Raw genomic sequence first — 22,500 nt, 5'->3', positions numbered from 1 at the left:
ATATTGTGTAACATTTTCTAGACGTCATCAAAATTTTTATAGCCTTTGATAACGTCAAACTCAATGCTTACTGCGGAAGATCTGAAGAGACATCTTAGCAAAAATTTTAGGTCAGCTGGCAAATTTTCTAATACAACTAAAAACATCTATCCTGTGAGATTTCATAAGAATTTTTAAGGAATTAACGAAGTGTCCAAAAGCCACATATCAGAATTTTTAATGTGATATCTTATAGCATGCGACGTCATTTCAATATATTAATTCTGTAAAAACTTTTAGGACTTCTGACCGAAGATCCTGTAAGACGTCTAAACTTTTATAGTACGTTTTTTAATATTACATCGTGTGAAATATTATCAGACATGATATTATTAATAACCACAAAGCAATCTGAGCTATTAACGGCCTTCTCTTGGTTTTTTACTACTTGAAGAGGAGTACAGATTTTCTTATTAATTTTGCTTTCCGGAAGTACTATTCGTTCAGACGGCGTTTTGAACTAAAAGTCAAATAATAAAATTCGAGTCAACTAACTTTTTCCAAACAGAGCAAGTTATTGAGAGTGATTTTCAATCACTGAATGAGTTTTTGACTATGAAAAAGGTTTTTTTGAAAAATGACGCATATAGATAACCATTTTAAGCTTTTTTTGTCCAATTGACCAAGTTTTTCGCTAATAATTTAATTTATAGAAATAATTTTTAAAAGATGCTAATAATAATATTTGTATGTAATAGACAAAAGAAATATTTTGTGAATCTCTGAAGCGAAGGCTACAGTTTTTCTAGAGCCTAATGATATGTTTTAAATGCTAAATGAGCATTTATTTCCCATTTTTTTTATTTCACTTTCGACTTTTTCAAAATATTTTTTTCAACTTTAGTTTTTAAAGAGCATTCCTTACAAAATTTTTAAAAATCAGATCTTGTGTCAGTTTATCTTTGATAATACACACATGAAAAGTTTTTTATAACTTGAGGTTTTTGTTTTACTGAATTGCACACATGCTTGACCAATTTTGCCATTTTTTGTCTGAATTTTCTCAACTTTTGATTTCTTTTTTTTTTCAATTTAATTACCACAAAACGTTCAATGTCAGAGATCCTATCTTTTGAAACTTATAATTGAATGTTATGTGGCGTTCAGTAAGTGAATCTCTGCATAAATATTCTTATAAATGCAATTTTGATAAAAATTGAAAATTTCCATTGCAAAACATTTACTGTTTCCAATCTTTGAACTACGCTCTATATTTTAATCTATACAAGAGGATAGCTATAAACTTTCATGCTAACTAAGGAATTGTAAATGAATCTCTTTGTTTATGTTTAAATTGATCTTTAGGTTTCAAAAAAGAAGAAGCAATCTTTTTTGTTTTTCTCGTGTTTTTGTTTCTGTCCTTTTTTTCGCATCTAGCTTATGTCAGACAATCTTTTTTTCGCGACCTAAAATTCTAGTTAGCTTTGTTTTTATCAGCTGTTAAAAAACTATTTTAGCTTCTTCTTAGTTCTTTATTTTGTTTGCAGTTGAAACATTTTGACTGATAATTACTTTCTACAAACAGTATTTGGGTCTTAGTTTGTTTTATAACATTTTTTTTTCTATGAGTTTTTTCTGTTTCTTTTGTCTTTTGATTAATTTGAAGTTTTTTCAAATATTTTGTCGTTTTTGTCTTTCGCGATGTTTGAGTCATTATTTTGATGTATTGAATTTATTGGTAATTGAATTAAAGTTTATAGCTGTAGGTTCTAATTATTATAAAGGATGCAAGTTTCTTTTGCTACATAGTAGTCTTTTTCTATGAAATTTGACAAAAAAATGAGATATTTTACGCAATTTCTTTTCATTTTGTTCTTTTTCTTCAAAATAGATGTTTTTGAGCTCGTTAAGGCTATATCAAAGGTTTATAGCGTAATATTTTATGAGATGTCTTACAAAATCTTCTAGTGTCTGATCAGAAATTTCGGTTCGGGTAAGACCTGACACGCTGTCTTGAAAATTGGTTCCGCGTGAAAATACCAGAAAACGTCCGGGAATTTTCTGAAAATACCAGAAAACGTCCGGGAAAATATTTTAAGATATTCAAAATTTTATAATATCATATCGTGTAATTTTTGGCGTGTAAAATATTATTGGACGTCAAAAAATAGTATTTGCTAAAACTTTTGTATGTTGACTTATCAAAATGTTTGTTTGTGTAAATTCTCATTGAAGTATTATAAAAAAATTACTATTAAAATCTATGAAGCGACTTTTCAAAAAATTTGAAAGATCTGTATAAGTATTCAATGAGCGCTTTACGAGTGCTTTGATCTGAATATGTACTACCTTTTCAATGTTTTGGAAATATGTTTTTAGCTCTGTCTTTGACGTCATTTTTGGAAAATCAAGAGAAAATTCTCCTCAGTTGAATCCATCCGAAACTGCTCAGATAAAAATTTTCCCGGGCTATTGCTACAAGTGATAATCTGGTTTCTATGGAATCGAACTGAACGTTACTTGAGTTGGCAGTTTCGTGAAGTGAGGATAAGTATCTCTACTAGAATTTATAGATTGTTCTGGATTTGTTTTTGCAGTCTACCAGTTGACTTCACTAGCATCGTGAAGGTATATGCGCATTTTTTTAAAAACTATTCCCAAAAGTTTCAGCGTTGCCACCACCTAGATCAAATTTGAATGTAGAAAATTAAGTTCTTAGAAACTGCCGACCCAAATTGCTAAAAGCACGAAAGTTTTTGAAACATGTATACATTTAAATTATAACAAAATTTCGCCGTGATATCTTATGTTTTCTGTCAAGAATATTGAGATGCTGCATTTGTTGCAAAATGCACTGATTTTCATTTGAAGAGAAATGGCCGACAATTTGAACATGGTTAGAAGGAAAATGTTGAAGTTTCACTCGTGAAAAAGTATGTTTTAGTTTTTGTCTACAGCATAGACGGAGTAAACACAAGTGGCATTGTGATGCAAATGCAAAATAACTTTGATGACGCGCAGACATTTGGAACAACAACAGGCGATGGTAATTTCATCTTCTTTTCTTGTCTCTTTCAAAATGCGTGACCAACCAAAACCTTATGGTGCACGTCGTGTCAAAAGCAACACAAGGACAAGGTGGACGTGAGAAATGAGATTCAACTGACAAATTGGATTTTTTAAGGATTTCGAACCGTAAAATTTACTTAATCAATTCATAAACTTGAAACAATCTTCTTTAAAGAATTCTTGCTTTAAAGAATTCTTTACTTGAATTTGCTTTTGCTTGAATTCTTTAGCAACAGTTGCATAACGTACCGATAAAATAATTTGTTAGCGCGCAATAAATACTGTGAAAAATTGATACAGCGGCAAAACTGTTTTGTTATTTGGCTCCCTATTCTCTCACTGCTTTCGTGCTTTGATTCAATATGGATAGTGGCGGAGAAAAGAAGTCTAATGAGCTCCACAGTTGCTTCCGTTATGCAACCGTTGTAAAGACTAGAAGACTTTTTCAAAAGCATCCCGGAGTTAACCCGAAGTAAAATTCAGCACTGAATCATTAAATTCTTATTATAATTTTTTCTAATTCAAGAATTCTGGAAAGGGCATTTTATAGCCTGATAATTTTAAAATTCAGAAACTCTTTCTGATTTTTTTCTTTTCAGACTGAAAAATAAACTGGGTTTGGTCTGCACAGAATGAAAATTGGATGAGCCATGCACTGATTTTCTTCTGGACAGCCTAAAATTCAGACTGATTATTTTCTGCACATTAAGACGTTCAGCCTATTTTTTCTATAAAGAAAAACGTTCTCTGAACCGAAAAAAACGTTCAATTTATTAGAGTACATAAGCTGAAGTAATCAATCAAAATCGATTGACTGACTGCTGCGCGCTCTAGAAACACTGCATGCGCTACGCACCCGGGTTCAAGAACCACATTGCAATTAAATTAGAAAGTACTCACTAGTTTCTAAAAAAGTCGAATTACAAACCAACAAAATGATGAAACAAAAGGTTAAGAAAAAAGCATTGCTAACAAAATTTCCGTTATTAAATGTTCTCGATCGAAGTTAGAAGCAACTATCGTAAATGTGTGCGTCCTCTGAAAGATTTTGTTTGCTTGATCGTTTTTTTTTCTTTAAAAAATGTTTTGATTTCACTTCTCGAGTAACTCGATAACTCGAGTAACTCCATGCTTGATTTCTTTGACTTTTGTGTGACCAAAACTGTCTTCATCGGAAATCAGTGTACCAATCAGTGTACGAGGGTGCCATTTTACAACCAACAGCAGTAGCTAATGTACTGAAGTCAACAACTGTATTTGAAAGTCTATTAGGAAGCAAAGTCGAAATTTATTATAAAATTTTTACACATGGTTCGCGTATCAATCTTTTGTTGGTACAGAAAACAGAATAAAACAAAATAGGTCGACAAAACAAACAAAATATGGCTAACAAACTTCCTGTGGCATCAAATTGGCAGTGAAAAGTTACGCTGTGGAAAACTGTTTACCTTTTGTTGACATCTTTCTCTACAACTAATCAGAGATCTATTTTTTCATGTGAAACCACGTGCCTAGCAGCATAAATGGAACTTTAAAGGCTACTCAAAACAAATGAAATTTTTGTCAAGTTAAACTAACATAAAGCGCCTATTTAAGCACAATTCCTTGAGCAGTAAATTATCTACTTTAGTGTCTTGTTTCTGTAAATCATAGTGATCGTACAGTTCAACTCGTTTGACTTGCCGAAAAGAGAATTAACATTGATATTCTTAATCTTTCATCTTGAGTAACATTGTTCCTAAGTAAAAAAGAATCTTTTTACAAAGCATAAATTCAGATTCTAGTACTGGCTGCAATGAATTCTAATGCTGTTCGGCATTGGATTAATGAAAACAATAGAGAGATTTGATAGTTTTAAGTTAAAATTATCGTGGTTGTTCAGTTTTAGTAAAACTGAGTGTAACATGTTCTATATTGATTGAAATAGTAAAAATTTAAATTTTGCATAACTTTAGCCAAGTTGTAGGGCTACATTTTGTTGGACTAGGATTTTCCAATTCTGTTTTGTAACTTTGGTTATTAACAAAAAGTCAATAAAACTTTTATTCAATTTAAATCAGCTTGTACTTTGAGCAAAACAATTTGTTGACCGACAAAACTGAACGGTTAGTTATCTGGAGTGATTTCGTATCGAGGAATGCAAATGCAGTCTAATGTATAAGGGATAAAATAAATCAGAAAAGTTAAAAGCAAAAACGTTAGACAGATTTGAAACCGCTGAAACGATCGGGGCGATGTATATATTTTCCTGTTTTTGACAGGACTGCAGCCGTTAAAATGAGATGAGATCGCAAAAGCACTTGGTAGCATAGTGGTAAACTCTTCAGTCTTGCGCGACGGAGAACTCCGGTCCACATCCTTCCGAACTCCGATTTTTCTTCTATGAACTTCAAAATTAAATTAATTGAAGAGAAAATTAGCATCTGGTCATATTTTTTCGAATCGTTTACAATGGATCAAGCCAGTGGTATTTGGACCCGTTTCCTGTTTTTGATTGTATATAATTTATGATCAAGTTTTGCAAAGTGGTTCTGGTAATAATGTTTTCGCAGCATTTGGAATTTTTTCCATGTGACTGAAGGTCAGATTCTTAGGGATTCGGGTTGATTTTTTTTTGTTCATCATTAAGTTAAAAATGTGTGGTAACTATTAAGAACAGTTAGCGTACAATCGATGGTGTCAGTGACTTGCAAACCAATTCTCAGAAAGATGTTTAAATTTGTCCAGAACTGATGTCTTCCCTGGACGAGAGAGAATGGTTATCTTGTAAGATCTCACAAGATTTTTATGATAGATGGTTATCTTATAAGTTATGACAAATTTCTTTCAAAAGATGGTTACCTTGAAAGATCTTACAAGATTAATGGTTATCTTGTAAGATTCTTGCAAGTTCGTTCCGGTTAAGCTGCATTCTCATTGGTTCCTTTATGCGCAATTTTCTTCATTAAATGCATTGATGTTTTGAGAATTGTTGCGTATTTTCGACTGATAATTTGATTGAAAAATGCGTTTCAAGATAATTTTTGCTGCATGAGTACAAAATTATTATCTTTTACTTTTGACCTATTGCCGAAAACTAAAAACGTGAAAGAAATTATTATTTTTTCCCTCACTTTTTATGCTCTTTAAACAAATTTTTTTTTTTGACTTTCAAATTTTACACTGTTTAGAAAAAATTACATGTTTTTTGTCTTGGGCGTATTTCGATCCTTGCAAGAGAACGGTTAATCTTGTATGAGTCAAATAAGACGAATGCTTATCTTAAAAGGATCTTGTAAGAAGAAAGCTTATCTTGTAAGAATCTGTCAGAAAATCTTGTAAGACGATGCATCCTCTTGTAAGATTCTGACAGAATCTTACAAGATCTTACAAGATAACCATCCCCAGTCCACTTGGGTTTCTACGATGACAAGTCACATGCGTTTCGCAATGGTAGATACTATCTTCACAGTACTTTAGCATGTAGCTTATCAATATGAAGATTTGATGGTATATATCGTTTTAGGAAGTTTTAGTAATTTTTTAAATTGAGTCTGCATTCACTGACATCGATAAACCGACAAGTATTGGTGCTAATAAAAGATGGTTTTCTCAAAGATACAATATTTTGGTGGCATAGTTTTGAAAAAAGAGGGGTCATTGCATTGTATTTGTTTAGGTGAATTATATCAATCCGAGTTTTCATGCAACAGTTAGCATCAAATGATAATATTTATGACAATGTTACAATTCTTTTTTGTACAGTGGTTTTAACTCTTTTGTGGCCCCCGTTTTGGTATCACATGTTCGCAATTTTTTGTAACATTCTATTTTCCCCAACGGAAAGAAATGCAAAGTTTCAGTTTTTCAAAATTGTCTTCAATTGTCTCCTTCGACTTCTATGTTAAACCAATTTTATTTTGTCTGCGTGTGCATCGTTGAGATGTTTGCTGGTTATTAACGTTTCTGGATGAATATTTTGCAGAAACCACAATACAAATAATTGCTGAAACCCTCCTAATCAAAATGAAAAGCGCTGCAAAAGAGATTCAAAATTAACATTTAACTGATAATGATATATCCTGACAAAATCATAACATGAATCAGAGGTAAATTAGACTAAAATTTTATGAGCTTAGAGAAAAACAAATTACAGTTGACCATGATCCAGTACTGAAGTAGACTTGTTGATAGTTCCGAAGAAACACGTCATGAAGCAACCTCCAATGATCTGTGTATGATTGGATGGAATGAATATCAGCTACATTAATATCAGTGATCTTCTTTGATTGTTGAAAATGACACATAAGTGATCATTGTAATAGCCACTGTTCAATTATATATTCCACAAGGCGGCTCGGTAATGTGCGTTTGCACATAATGTTCCGACCCACTCATCCATAGTTTTGGCTTAATTGCCTACCAGTTGTGAATACTTTGAGACCAGTCATTATTCAGAATATGTCGTACATCAACAAAAATCTACAAATAAAAACAAACAAAATTCCGATTGATTTCTGTTAGAAAATGCTGTTGAAGCAGTTAAAACCATAATCTATTCACTGAAAATCTGATGCGTTAATTTGTGTCCCCTTTTTAAACGCCAATAATGTGATATCTGACCTGCCAATAACGTGACAAGACCAAAAAAAGACTGGAAATAGTTCAAATATCAAAATTTATTCGTGAAAATTTGCAATAGCATTTGAAACCATTTTAAAAATTTTATTCTTTTAAAGTTGATGCAAACTGTTTTTTATTGATATTAAGCTACAAGTTAAAAAACGAAAAAATATTGCAAAACTCAATCACTTTTTTTTGAAATTGTATTTTATATGTCAAAACGTCCATAAGCTTACAACTGAAAATTTAGATAAGTTTTTCTTGAAACTCCATGGGAAGTCAAATTGACCTGTCACCAGTAGGCTTTGATTTGAATTGATCTTTTCTGTAAAAAAAGAGCAGAAAAAAACAAAAATATTAAAAAACATCCAGTGAGCCCAATCTAATTTTATTTGGCTTTCAAAAAACAAAAATTACACCAAAACTAGCCTTGATTTTGCTGTTTGTTCGCTAGAAAAGCGTAATTGCGTAATTATTCTGAAGGCTATGGATAAGGATAATTCGACTAAAATCTCAATATATCAAATTTATTTGACGCATTTTGCATAGTTATCGAAATAAATTATTAAGAAAAAACCCACAAAATTTTATTTCAAGACCATTCTCAAAGAATGAAAAATACAAAATTTTACTTTTTCGGAATGAACAAAGACTGTGTCGGCAATTTTTAGGAAAGACTGTGTCAGCAAAGACTATGTCAGTAATTTCAGCAATTTTTATGGGCTAAAAAAGCCTATTTCGTGCTTTTTCGGATGAAAAAGAATGCTGAATTTTGAAAAACATAGCAATAATTTAAGCCAAAAATTGGATGAAACAACTCAACAAGAAACTTTTGTTTTGAGAAGCAAAACCAACAATACTATTTTTGCAAGTTTTAAAACATTTTTCGGCAAAGTTGGCAAAAACGTTCGTAAAAATACGGAAATTGAGAAAAATAAAAACGAAAATCAGTAAAATGTCCACAAAATTTAAACCTCGCTATTTCCATGAGATTGACGAAATTGAAAAAATGTTTTATTATATCGTCTACGCTGGACCTGCTTTCTAATAACTCCACTCACAACCATCTGCAATGAATATATTGATCGGCCAAAATTGACTGAACAAAAAAGCCTGTTTGAGTACATAGTTCCTCGCCCCGCTAAAGTGGGTGGCAACTAAAATCAATTATTATTTTAAAAAAAGTGATTTTTTGTTTTATCGCTTAACATAACAGAGGAGCAAAAATATCTCCTAAGCAGGAAACAGTTCTCTTATAAGTTTCATTACCAGTTCCAGGACTTTGATAAAAACAGGAATCGCTTATTTGGAGTTTTGTTTGAACTCTGAAAAAAAGTTCCATTGTTAATGAAGTGGCGCATATGTTTCGTTTTGTGATATTTAAGTTGGGTCATCCCGGGTACAGGATTGTACACAGACAAAAATGAAAGGGGTTGACTTTTTTGGGTTGAGCATATTACTACGTATTTAATACTTTTGATATGACCATATAAACATTTCTGATAGATGCGACTGTCACCGGCAATGTCGATCTTGAGGACAACTCCGGTAGATCCAATGTACAAGTTGTGGAGTTGTACTATTACACTGAAGTCGTTGGAAACATTGCTGGGAGTGTTTGCGGAATTCGAATCGTATTCAAACAAGACGAGGAGCCGTTTTTGCATGGATGTACAAACAGCCCTTTTTCTCTCACCTTTGTCATCTCTGATGGCTACGAGTTCGGTGGTTTCATTGCATTTGGACCCGCTGACAATTCTGAGTTCCGAATACAGCCAGTGGAATACAGTTAGTAGATTAGGAAAATTATGTTGATCCCGCCCCTGCATTCGACATGCTTGCTTTTCCCATCGTAGAATGTCACCATCTATACTCGCTATTAGACCTCGATCAGTTTCAAAATAAACAAATGCAACGGATGAACGGTGCGATCGGATTTTGATGGGTATGATCGGAAATAGGAAAACACGTTTTTAGCAGAAAAAAAACCAGAAATTCTCGATATTTGACCTAATGAAGAAAATAAGTTTATATTAAGTTTTTGCTTAGTAGTAATGGATAGAACGATGCCCCAGCTGTAAGACCAGGATACGGACACATATTGCTTTAGTCGTTATGTTATCTTTTTAGTCTTTAAAAAATTTTACTTTTATTTTAGTCAATTTTTATAACATATTTTTAAATTAAAGTATATGTCTGTGTACCCGGAAAAATTGACACTTCCTTTCTTGTCATTTTTTATCACATCTAAAACCCCCTCCTCCCAACAGTCATAAGGCAAATCCTGTATTACTATCAAATTCGAAGGCTTAGTTTTCTTTTGAGCTGAGAGACGGGATATTTCTGTAATTAATCACCAAATAGGTTTTCTTCCATTTAGTCTAAATGACACGTGTAATCGCGGATATTAAACCTGGATAACAGTGACGGCATAGACTAGTGTGACTAGGGTGTGGACAAGAGTAACAAAATCTTGACACTGTTGTGTTGTCCACGCTCTCTCAAAAACGGGCACCGTGGATAATTGCCACGGATATTTCCATATTTGAATAAAATTTGAATTATTTGAATAAAAAAACTAAGTTTGTGATCAATGTATGTGTCTGGAACCAATGTGATTGACAGCTTGTGTCTCGACATTAAATGAAGAGCTTTAAGTTTCAATTCGCCCAACGGGCAATGTTCTGTCTGCTGAAAACTTGACAGATCTAACAGGCTAAAAATTTTTCAATCTGAAATTTTTTATTTTTTTCTTGTAACAACTAAATATTTTTTTATTGTGCGAAACCAGACAAATTGTCTTACAAGGTTTTAATCAGACAGTTTATTACCTGACAAGATTTGTTATAGGGATAGATTGACGAATTTTTCAGATTTTAGGCGATAAAAAGTTCGAATCACAGGGGAATAACCAAATGTATACAAAACTCAGTGCAAAGTTATGCCTAAAGTGTTATATACCTAAGGGCAAATTTGACCAATATTATTAGTAATCTGTGCTTTCTATATACATAATTCGGCACACTTGGGGCAATAAATGTCTGCAATCTCACGATTTAATGCATTTTGACATTTAATTACAAAAATTCTGAGTATTGTCCTGTAATCAAGGTAAGTGAAATCCACAGGCGACGATTCAGTTGAAATAGGACTTCAAATTTATATTTAAATTGCATACAAAGTAAAAGGGTCATTTGAAAGCATTCTATCAGACGTGAGTTTGTTATGTTTGATTTTTGCAGCATTGACTTTTATTTTAGAGAAATTTGAGGCAATGATCTTCTACTACAGCAGAACAAACACAGAAATGGAAATCGATATAAACAGATTCGAAGGGGTTTCTCTTTTCTACAATTATTCCTGGTGGTCGGGAACAACAACCAATGGAGAACACAGAGTGTCCTACGACGATACTGAGTCCATAGAAAATACCCATTCTGGATTAACGCAATTCAGGATAGAAGGTAATGTCTAAAGGGAGGGTAATGTCTCCAGCACTAAGACAACAATGTATACACACCAAAATTCTATTTAAGAAAATTTTTGTTAAAGTTAGTCAATGTTTTTTAATCAAATATTTCATTAAAACATATATCTGTATGTATGGAAAAGTTTTACACTATGAAAATTTCATATTCAGTTCCAGTCAATTTTTAAATATTTTTATATACACAAATAAACATCCATTATGGAACAAGCCAATTCAAAAAACTGTATTGTTTGTTGGAAGAAAAAAAAATCTTGATGCTTTTGTTGATCATACAAATGGTTCAAAACATGATGAAATGATAATGACTATTATCTCAAGAAAAACAATAATTTCTGTAAAACTCTCGCAAAAACATTTTAGAAATTGCAGACTCAATGGCTAAAATGATAGCAACTATGATGATCTACAAAAAATTAACTTAATTAAAAAAACTAAACAGACAATAATAATTTTTTAAGCCCTTTCCATCAAACGGATCTATCGATATTTCATATTGTTTCTGTATCATGTTCATTACATTCAATACTATAATTGATTGCATTTTTATAATCTGTTATATTATTTTGATTTATAATTGCATCTTTAGTAATACCTTATAACTTTTTCTAATTATCAGCTTTAACAATCGTATGTCAACAAGCTTGAGCTTTAAAGAAACACTCTTTTTTAATTACATCATTAGATATCTCATCGTTCATTTGACCTAACTCAATTTTACTTAAGATGCCACTAACTTTATTTAAATCATGATCAATGGTACTATCAATAGTGTTTTTATTAGTTAAAACACCTTATCTGTATCTGTGGAATGATATTCTTCAAAGTAATCACAAACTATTTTATACATATGTAACTTGATTTTTTTCCAATATAACAAATCCAATATAACAGAAGAACTAATCTGGATGTTTATTTTCAATATCAGGTCTTAATCATTCACTTTTATCATATATAAATATTTTCATTGCAACAATTTCCAAAATTTAACCAATGATTATAATACAAATCTAAAACCTCACCATCAGTTACATACTCAGATATAAATGAAAGTTTTAACATTAACTTCTCGTTTGGTTTATAATTTTCATTTATGTTAACTATTTGATAATTTGTAAACTGGTCAATATTAGCTGTTGTCTTTCAAGGAAAGAATATATACTTCATTGTGTTACTTTTTAGTTTCTGAGTATGTCATACATCTACATTAAAAAAATCACCAATAGTAGAAAAGGATAGTTGGTAATTAAAATTTCTACAAACTCTAATTTCACCTGTAGATGAATTATATCAACTGGATTTTACTTATAAAATTTCAGATAATTATCAGCATGTTTTAAACCACGCAACCAAGTTAAACCAGGAGTTGACTAAGTATAGCAATGATCAATCTAACAACAACCTAAACACATACATCTAAACCTTTCATATACATCAACAATCAACACAGCATCTGGTTTAATATAAATCATAAGATAGGGTTATATTGCATTACAAATAATTTTTTCCAATAAATCAATGCTCGTAGATAGTTATAATCACCTATGTGTTTGTTTTAACTTTGAATATAGTTTATCATGTGAAGAAATTTCATAAAACGTATCTCAACTATTAAAAATTTCTTTAGGAAAAACTCTCTATTTTTTTTCATATATGTTTTTTATTATTACACACCGCTCATTAGCTAATTTTTAACTTGAAACAAAGAATCTAAGCATATCTGATTTTTTAAACCGTCTAAATCAATGTTCATATAGTCTTCTTTATTTTTAGCTAAAACTTTAATTTCATATGCCTTGCTAACTTTCTGATAAATAGATGATTGTCATAATTTGATCAGTTATACAAAATGTGGTGCAAATTTAGGTTTTTTAGCTTGAAGGTTGCATTCATTGTGAAATAACTTCTAAATTTACCAGTGAAAAGATCATGTATGATACAGCTTTGCAAGTCACTATGGGTCGCTGACCATCCATTTTTTAACAATGTGTTCAACTAATTCTTCTTTAGAGTAATAATAGTTTTCAGCTAAAAAGGGTGTAACACTTTTCACATTCCTAGGAAATTTTTTTCAATTTAATCTCTATATACATTGTAAAATTAACAAATTCTATTAGTAAACCTTTCAACTACTTTATCGCCAACATTAAATTCACATTCATTATCAAATATGTTTTTGTATTCACTTTTATTACATAATCAACAAGCATCTTTTATGTGTCGAACCTCAGCAATTTTACATCCAAATTGTTAATGAATAACAAATGGTTTTATATTCTTCTAAATATTCTGCTACCGATTAAGTTACACATATCTAATTGTTCAATTAATGCATTGTCAGTCTAAATAATGAACAACACATTAAACATGGATAATAACTATGGAAAAATTTACGTAATAGAAACTATATATCTCTACATTAAACATAGTGCCACTTTGAATTAAAAAGATTCCAACCATTCGCATCATTATTTTAAAAGATTATGGGGCTAATGGTTTTAATTACAATTAGGTAAAATATATTTAACTGTGTTAAATTCTCATTTAACACTGATATTTTCTGTAAATGATTATAATCAAACGATGGAGTAAATCCAAGATTTATTTTCATTCCTCCGATATACACTGTTTTTTTAAGACTACCAAATTTTATAGGATAAAACCACTGGGAAGTACATATGAAATTAAACAACAATATAGACAAATATTATAACTATTATGTAGAATTTGTTTATTTGATTTAAAAGTGTTCCTATGAAATTATGAACTTTTGTTTTATCAACTTTGGCATAGCCCAGCTTGACTGATGTATAAGTTTCTTTATGCATCATAGATTCTTATTCATTATTCAATTTAATAAAATGTCTGTAAATTTTACATTAAATTTTCATTTGGTTTATAATTTTCGTTCATGTTAATTATTTGATACTTTGTAAATTGAATAACCTTGGCTGTTGTCATTTAAGGGAATAATGGATACTTAATTGTCTTACTTTTCAATTTCTGAGTACGTCATATATCTACATTACATTTTATCCAATAGTTGAACTAAAAGGTTGGTAATTAAGTTCACTAAATACTCTGTAATTTCATCTGTAGATGGTTTATATCAACTGTCTTTTATATAAATTTTAAGATGAACACCATTATATTTTAAACCGCATAACAAAGTATAACAAGGATCAATCTTAAAATAACCTCAACTTATATCTAAATACATCTCATTCTTTCAGATACATCAACAATAAACAAAGAATCTGTTTTAAGATTAATCATAAGATAGTCTTTGATTGCGTTACAATTCATGTTTTTCAAATATTCTAATGAATGCTGATAATTATCATCACTTATAAGTTTGTTTAATTTTGTCCAGAAATTATCAATAGAAACTAAACAATTTGAAGGATCTAAGCATATCTGAAACTTCAAAATATCCTGAATCAAAATAATACTGTCTTCATTAGTTTTAGCTGAAAATTTTATTTTCAAATACTTTGTTTCTTTTCTGATAAAAAGATAATTATCATAATTTGATCAATTTGAGAATTATAGTATACAAAAGTAGACTTCTTAGCATGAAGGTTCCATTTATTGTAAGCTTAACCTCTAAATTTAGTAGTGAAATGATCCTATATACCACTCAGTTTTGTAAATCATGATGGGTCGCTGGCCATAAAACTATTACTATGTCTTCAACTATTTCCTTATAACAGTATTAATGATTTCAATTAAAAAAAGGTGTGACATTTTTCACGATCATATGAAAATTCATTTTGAGTAAATCTTTACATTTATTTTAATAATAAAAAAGTTTGTTTTTAACAACCCATTCAGTTACTCCGTCACCAATATATAATTCACATTCAACATCAAATTTATTTTTGTATACACTTGCAAAAGATAATCCACAGGCAACACGTATTTGTTCAAACTCAACAGTTTTACATTCAAAATATGAATTCATAAAAAACGTTTTTTTTTTCATGTAAATTTTCTGCTACCCATCAAAACACACAAATCTAATTGATTAATTAATGCACTTTCATTCTTAAGTGATGAACATCACATTAAAAATGGACAAAAGCTCTGGAAAAATTTAAATTTATTTACCAAAATGATAATTGTCTATATAAAGCAGAGTGCCCGTTGTAATAAAAAAAGATTTTTCACCACTGGATCATTATTAATATTAATACAAGGTTAATAGTTTTATGTAATTTTAGATTCAAAAAATTAAACAGTGTTAAATTATTATTTAACTCCAATCTTTTCCTAAATCGTTTATAATCATATGGTGGAAAAAATCCAAGAGTTATGTTTAGTTCTATTATATACACTGGCTCATTATGACTACAAATTTAGGTAGCGCTAAAACCATTTCGATGTAAATATGTAATCAAACACAATTATAGACAATTATTATCATAATTATGTAGGTTTATTACTTGATATGATTTAAAGTGTTTTTTTAGTTTTATGAACTGATGCTTTATGAGCTTTTGATTATTTAACCTGGGTGTATGTAATGTTCTCCAGAAGGTTTTCTGTATTGTACTCTATCACAAATATTGATTTTAAATTGTGGATAATTATTGTATAACTTTTCTATTACATCCAATAAAACAACATCTTTGTAATCATTACTGATTTTCTATAAGATGTTGATGATGTATTGATCTACAACTGATTTCGATTCATGATTTCCCATATCTCTTTTTGTGATCAGATGAATTATAATGAGTATTATTATATCTAAAATTACAAATCTTTCAATAACCTTTACGTTAAGTAACTTTTACGTCAGTTATACGCTTAGCAGTACAAGGAGTTTGGTCTTCAACAACAGATGAGGTTTTTTTGTCAGCCAATGTGAAAGTCCGTTCAGTATTTACAAACTCTAAACATTTTTTTATGTTTTCAATGTACATCAAAATTTTAAGTAAATATACAATTATTAAAAATTTCAAATATAGACAATATTATGTGACCAATTTTAGTAAAAATATGTTTATATAATCCATTATGACTGTGTAGCGGAGATTTCACAAGATTATTAAAATCATTATCATAGTCGTTATTTAAAAATTACTATGTTTATAATATCGTAAATATACTCATTAAGGATAATCTTTATCAATAGGCTTTTTTGCTCAATTCTTTTATCATTAATTTCCACATCTTTCAATTGATCCTTATTCAAAAATTTTCTAAAGAAAATTTTAACGTTCCTTCTAATAATAGTTGTTGCATAAAGTTTTTAAAAGTCCAATTGAATGTTCTAAAAATTCAATATTAAGATTTAGTCTTTCAGGATTGTAATCGGAAAAGTCTACGTTTTCTACACTGGACATCTATGTTTTCAGAGTCAAAAATAAACTCAAAAAAGTTATACAAAATTTGTATAATATGTGAAAAAAACATTAACCTATTGGTAGACTTAGCTTTAAAAACTTTATATGTTGATCATATATTTGTTTTCAGACGCATAGATCCAGACATACTTAGGAACAATTGAAAGATATTTTGGTCGATTTAATTTAATATTATATTAACCGTCACATCATAGATAAATAATATTACACGACAGATATAATGTATTACAACATGATGGATATATAGTACTGCATGATAGATATAACATAGTTTCTTATTAAAAACAAAATAAATAATTTGAATTATTCAAAATTATTGGTAAACTAGAATCATTAAATGAATTAAGTAGGTTAGAGAAAGACAATAGAAGAAAAAACTAGAAGGTAAATTGAGACAACAAGAGTTGTATGACAACATAGAGGTATCACTTGATCCTTAACCTAAAACTTTAAATTTTCAAAACTAGTACATAATAGAACAAAATATAGAGGAGAGAACACAACCAGCCTTGAAAATATTACAAGTTCGTTAAAGTTGTTAGAACATCCTCTGTTTTTGACTGCACCAGATGATAAAAGATACATGTTTATAATTAACATTGATGTTATTAGTATTCTAAAAGACATGGGTAAACAAACAAACAAAATAGAAATAAAACAAGTTGATACATTTTTAAACATATACAAAACATCCTAATTTGATAAAAGTAAGAGATATTTTTATGACTTCACAAAAGGTTCGACTATGTCTGTCACTGAAAACGATGTAACTGAACAAGATAAAAAGGAGGAAAAATGATAATAATGGTTTAGCAGGCTTAGAGATTAATTATGGTTTTAATCAGGAAGATAAAATAGAAAAATTTGATAGTTAATTACTAATTAAGTTGACAGTTTCAACAACTCCATCTCCTGAAGAAACCAAATTTCTTATATACCCAACTTCCTTAAATATAAGCGAACAATTAATGAAAGAGAAAATCTTAGTTGATAATAAATACAACGACAATATTAATATTAGAGATCCCAGCCCACCTTCCCTGTTAGTAGCTAAAAAATCTAACACTTTGCGATTCCTGACTAACATTGATAGGAAGAGCCAACATCAGAGGATCAAAAAACAATGTTGCAATGACCTTTTGGCCCCCGCAAGAAATTATTATGAAAATGAACCAATCTTTAAGAAAAACTTAGGGGAGGGTAAAACACCAGAAGAATTTTGAATTGATAGAACAATTATATTGATTTTGTGATTTTATGATAAAACAATTATATTTTTAATTAGAGAACTTAAAACAGAATTATACTCTAAATATAGTGACTTGAAAGCTGTTTTTAAAGAACAGTTTAGCTGAAATATTTTTGCACATAGTTATGACAATGATGTTTATCAATGGTGAGGGTAATTGGTTGAAGGATGCAATTAAAACGTATAAATATAAGATGCTTTCCACTACAAATAAACAACCTGTTGAAGCATCGAAGAAAATTCAGAAAAAGTTAGATATTACGATACTTCTAATAAAATTATGGGTACAAAAAAATCCTGTAGTTTTGTAAGAAATTCTGATAATCGTCTTTTCAAAAAGTTACATTTCCAGTTGGAATGAAAATCTATCTAAAATTAACAAAAATTTAACAACACAACCAGCAACATATGATATAGAAGACTCTAATGCAGAAATAATAAAAAAGTACCAATAGAAGCAGAAATTATTAAAATCTGAAAATTCAAATTTGAATCAAGCAATAAGTTTTTAGAATAACTTAATATAATTCTAAAAATGAATGAAATTGCAGGTGAAAAGAAACAGCTTATATTTTGCGAACCAACAAACAAATTCCTTAAGATTAAGCAAAGCACAGCAACAATTCTTGAAAGATAATATTAACATTGAATTTAACGTTTAATAAATAGTTTAGATCAACCATCTGATTTTAAAGATGTTGTTAATAAAGAATAAAGGATCGTCGTGATCATAACTTAATCTCATCTAATAATAGGATTAAACTTTAAAGTAAAAACAGCAACGAAATCAGAAATCTTGATTTTGAAGAAACAACAAAAAAAGTTATTCAATTAACCCAATATAAAATTAATGATGAGATGATTAATGGATTTTATCTTAACTCAAATAATTTAACCGCATTAGCCATAAAATAAACTGGAATTGTAAAATATAAAATTCAGTCTTAGTAACAAAGTTGCTGGTGATACAATCTCTAATTATAATCAATTTAAAATCGATTTTGATCATAATAGTTTAGAGGATGTGTTTATTGCTGGGTTGAGATAATTAAAAGAAAAAAAATTTATTCTTAGAAGGACACTAACTTGACACGCAGTTGCAATATTAATTGACAGTAAATTAAATGATAACAAACAACTAGCATAACAAGAGAAGCTTTATGACTTTGATCAAGGAGACTAAAAAACTAATATTTGATTTATTAGTGAAAATGAAAACACCAACATCACCACCTCTTGAGGAAGCGAAACCTCAATTATACTGAAGTCTCTCAAATGTAAGAAAACAACTGATAAAGTAGAAAATCTGAGCAAATAGGAAATTTAACAAACATAATAAAAACATAAAACATCCCAACTCACCTTCCCTGTTCGTGGGTGAAATACTTAACTTTTTGCAAACCCTGCTTCTCAATGATAGGAAGAGCTGACATCGAGTGATCAGAAAACAACTTTGCTATCAACTCTTGGCCGTCAAAGTAATTAATTATGAAACTGAAACAACCAAGTATAAGGAAAAATCAGATAAATATAAAACAAATTAACATTGCCAAGAAAAAAAAGATGTTTGAAATTATATTATCAGTTGCCACCAACACAACAAAGAACTTAGAAGCAGTATCAGATATAGTTTAACCTTTGTCTTCACTAACTGCATTTGCCAAAGTAACAAAATGCGATAACCAAGAATTGACAGATGTTTATTCTTACTAAACAGTTTGGTGAAAAATTAAATCTTCGGCAAACTAAATCTATGAATGATAATATAACAAATAAAATTGAATAAAAAACTGCATCAAATGTTTTTAAAAATTTTATTTTTCTTTAACATTCAGAAATAAACATATTTTTAGTAATGATAGTATTAAAATTACATATAAAAAAACACAACTTAAAATAACCTCTAAATTTGACAAGAAAATTAAAATTGAAAAAAAAGACAAGTAAATGTAAAAACCTAATTTAAAATCTATATTGAAATTCATATTAATTCTTTTTTCCGTACTACTTTTTTGTCTTAAGTGTTGTAGGAAACTTAATTAAATTAGGAGTTGATGATATTATTATACATTTTTGGATTTTAGTTACTGCGGCTGGACCAATTTTACCTGATATTTCTACAGCTCTTACTGGATTATTAGCAACTCTTCCCAAAATTAACTAAAGCTTCACCTACTTTCTCCAAGAAATTATTAAATGCTTCAGCTTGAATTATAGCTTCAATAACAGATTTTATTCTTTTGCAATTAGTACATGTACCTTTCACTATTTTGCGATCATTTGAGTTGGTTATACCATGTATATTATTTGTACTATTATTAAGTCTACCTGCAACACAATATAAATTAGTTTAAAACTTTTGAAGCTGGGTCATTTCGTATAAAAAGATAATAGAGTATGTATATTATATTCTTTTTTGTTAAGACTAAAACACAAAACAAATAGTAAAGGTTTAAACCATCTGAAGAGAACAAAAAGAAAATTGATCTTATGAGCTAAATATTTTGTTAAATTTGTTAAAACCCAAAGGAGTATTATTATACTGAATCTTATATGCACCAATCACAATCTGAACTACTAATTATTTAATATAACACTAAAAAGATTGTAGTATAGTAATTGACGATACAAGTACTTATAGAAGAATACTTTATTAATACTAAGATTTGGACTATATGAAAACTTGTTGAAACTTAATTTTTTACTGATATTATTAAACTATTTTAAACTTAATAGTAGTAGACTATAATAATACTCACAGTAATAGACCAAGTTAATATATATATATATATATATATATATATATAAATATATATATATATATATATATATATATATATATATATTTATATATATATAAATTTATATATATATATATATATATATATATATATATAAAGTTTGACAATAATAATTTAGAGGAGGTGTTTACTGCTGAGTTGAACGAATTGAAAGAAAAAAAAAATTTGTTAGAAGGACACTAACTTGATACGCAGTTGCCATATTAATTGACAATAAGTTAAATGATAACAAACAACTAGCAAGATTAGAGCTGCTTTTTGACTTTGATCAAGAAGAAAAAGAATATTTGATTTACTAGTATGCTTTCTCTTTGTATGCTTCCTTACATTTATATTTAATATAATTCAGAGTAATTCTATCCTCAGCATAAAACTTGCTTCCAATCATACGATAACCTTCTGTTATATCAATAACATTAACCTGCTCGTAATGATATATCTCTTATTTCTATTATACCATCATGAACTATTGCATCAGCACCAGCATAATAGTTTAAAAGACGCTCTATCGTTTTTTTTCTTTATAGTTAATTTAAATCCTAACCCATATATAACCTTTCATAAAAGACTTCAGAATCCAAACAGATGAATCACTTTAATCGTTCTAGACATATGTCCCCTTTCAGCAATAAATTGAATTGCAATCATTTGACTATCTCTTTCAGCTTGACTTTTAACAAAAACAAAACCATCTTTAGATTTATCATAAGTACTTTTTATTAATTTATACATTAGAAGATTGTGATGACAAAGGACAAAATATTCAATTGTTCTAACAATTCTCCTACAATTGTTCTTACGCTACTCAATTGTTACTAAAATGAAATAAATAAAGCAAATAAACCATAAATAACAAGTCTAATATTAGAAACATTTATATGTGCATTAATTCATGATCTAATTCAAAGTCAACCTCAAGATATGAATCATAAGAAAGTGGAATGCGATTTTTCTCTGTTAATCAAAATGTTAATGATTGTGTTAACAGTATTCAATGTTGCTTGATCATTTGGTTTTTTTGTCTGACATTCTGCATATCATTATTATAACCAAAAGTTCTTTGTTGAAGTCCATATTAATAAAGATAATTTAGAATTTAATCTAAAATAAAAAAATATTCTAACTTGAGGTTTAATATAAAACAATGATCTTACATAAAAATTAATCTATCACACAATCAACGAAGTTGGTGGTTACACTAGATGCAAAAAGAAATGTTAATTTAAAAGTTTAGCATAAAACAACAGTTTAACTTAAGTATGACATAAAACAATAAAATAAGATAAAACATTAGTTGAATATAAAACGTTAATCAAGAAAAAAAACATTAATCTAACATATGCAACAAACATTTTGACTACGTTAGATTAGTAAATCACTTCTTTGATGCGTCCTCAACCAGCTGACAGTGTCAGGTGTAAAGCAAAACTTAAAATATCACAATTGAATTCAACTGTTCTTCCATATCTTCCATACTCATCTAATAAAAATTTCAATTTAGGCTCCTTTTATTAGAATTTTTAGAATATATTAGTTGGAATTATGTTTTTCATTTAGCTTGGTAATTCAATTAAGTAAGAAAAACATAAAGCTTTATATTATATCTGAATCTTTACCAGTATCTTTAGTACCAGATATTTTACAATGAAGAGGGATAGTAATGAATCTCATTTCATCTACTTTTTGTCTGCTTTAAAACTATCTGTTGAATAAGTCTGTTCCTTAAATCCTAGCAAACACCCAATTGAATTTTTGATATCAAAGCTGAATTCTCCTTGTACTACATACATATTACAACTCACTTTATTTTTATCTGCTTTTCTTATAACTTTACCGTATGTTTTAAGTTTTATTTGCTAATTCAGATCTTTCAAAAACTCCCGGTAATATGATATCAAATATTGCGTTTTCAACGTTATCAAATCTGTTAGCAAAACCTTC

At 29.2% G+C, this 22,500-nt stretch overlaps 1 protein-coding gene across 1 annotated transcript in view; it reads left to right on the top strand.

Annotated features, from left to right (window-relative positions):
• The window catches only part of LOC142334976 (uncharacterized), a 139,509-nt gene that overhangs the window by 24,966 nt on the left and 92,043 nt on the right, over positions 1-22,500 (top strand). The window contains exons 4-6 of the mRNA XM_075383303.1: positions 2,924-3,025; positions 9,157-9,438; positions 10,911-11,114. Of these exons, the coding sequence (XP_075239418.1) occupies positions 2,924-3,025; positions 9,157-9,438; positions 10,911-11,114 (588 nt within the window). The remainder of the gene's footprint in view (positions 1-2,923; positions 3,026-9,156; positions 9,439-10,910; positions 11,115-22,500) is intronic.

Source organism: Convolutriloba macropyga, chromosome 2 (genome assembly GCF_964194025.1).
Source record: "Convolutriloba macropyga chromosome 2, txConMacr16.3, whole genome shotgun sequence".
In the NCBI taxonomy this organism is placed as follows: Eukaryota; Metazoa; Xenacoelomorpha; order Acoela; family Convolutidae; genus Convolutriloba; species Convolutriloba macropyga.
Note: the sequence above shows the minus strand (reverse complement) of the source record. Positions and strands in the feature narration are given on the sequence as shown.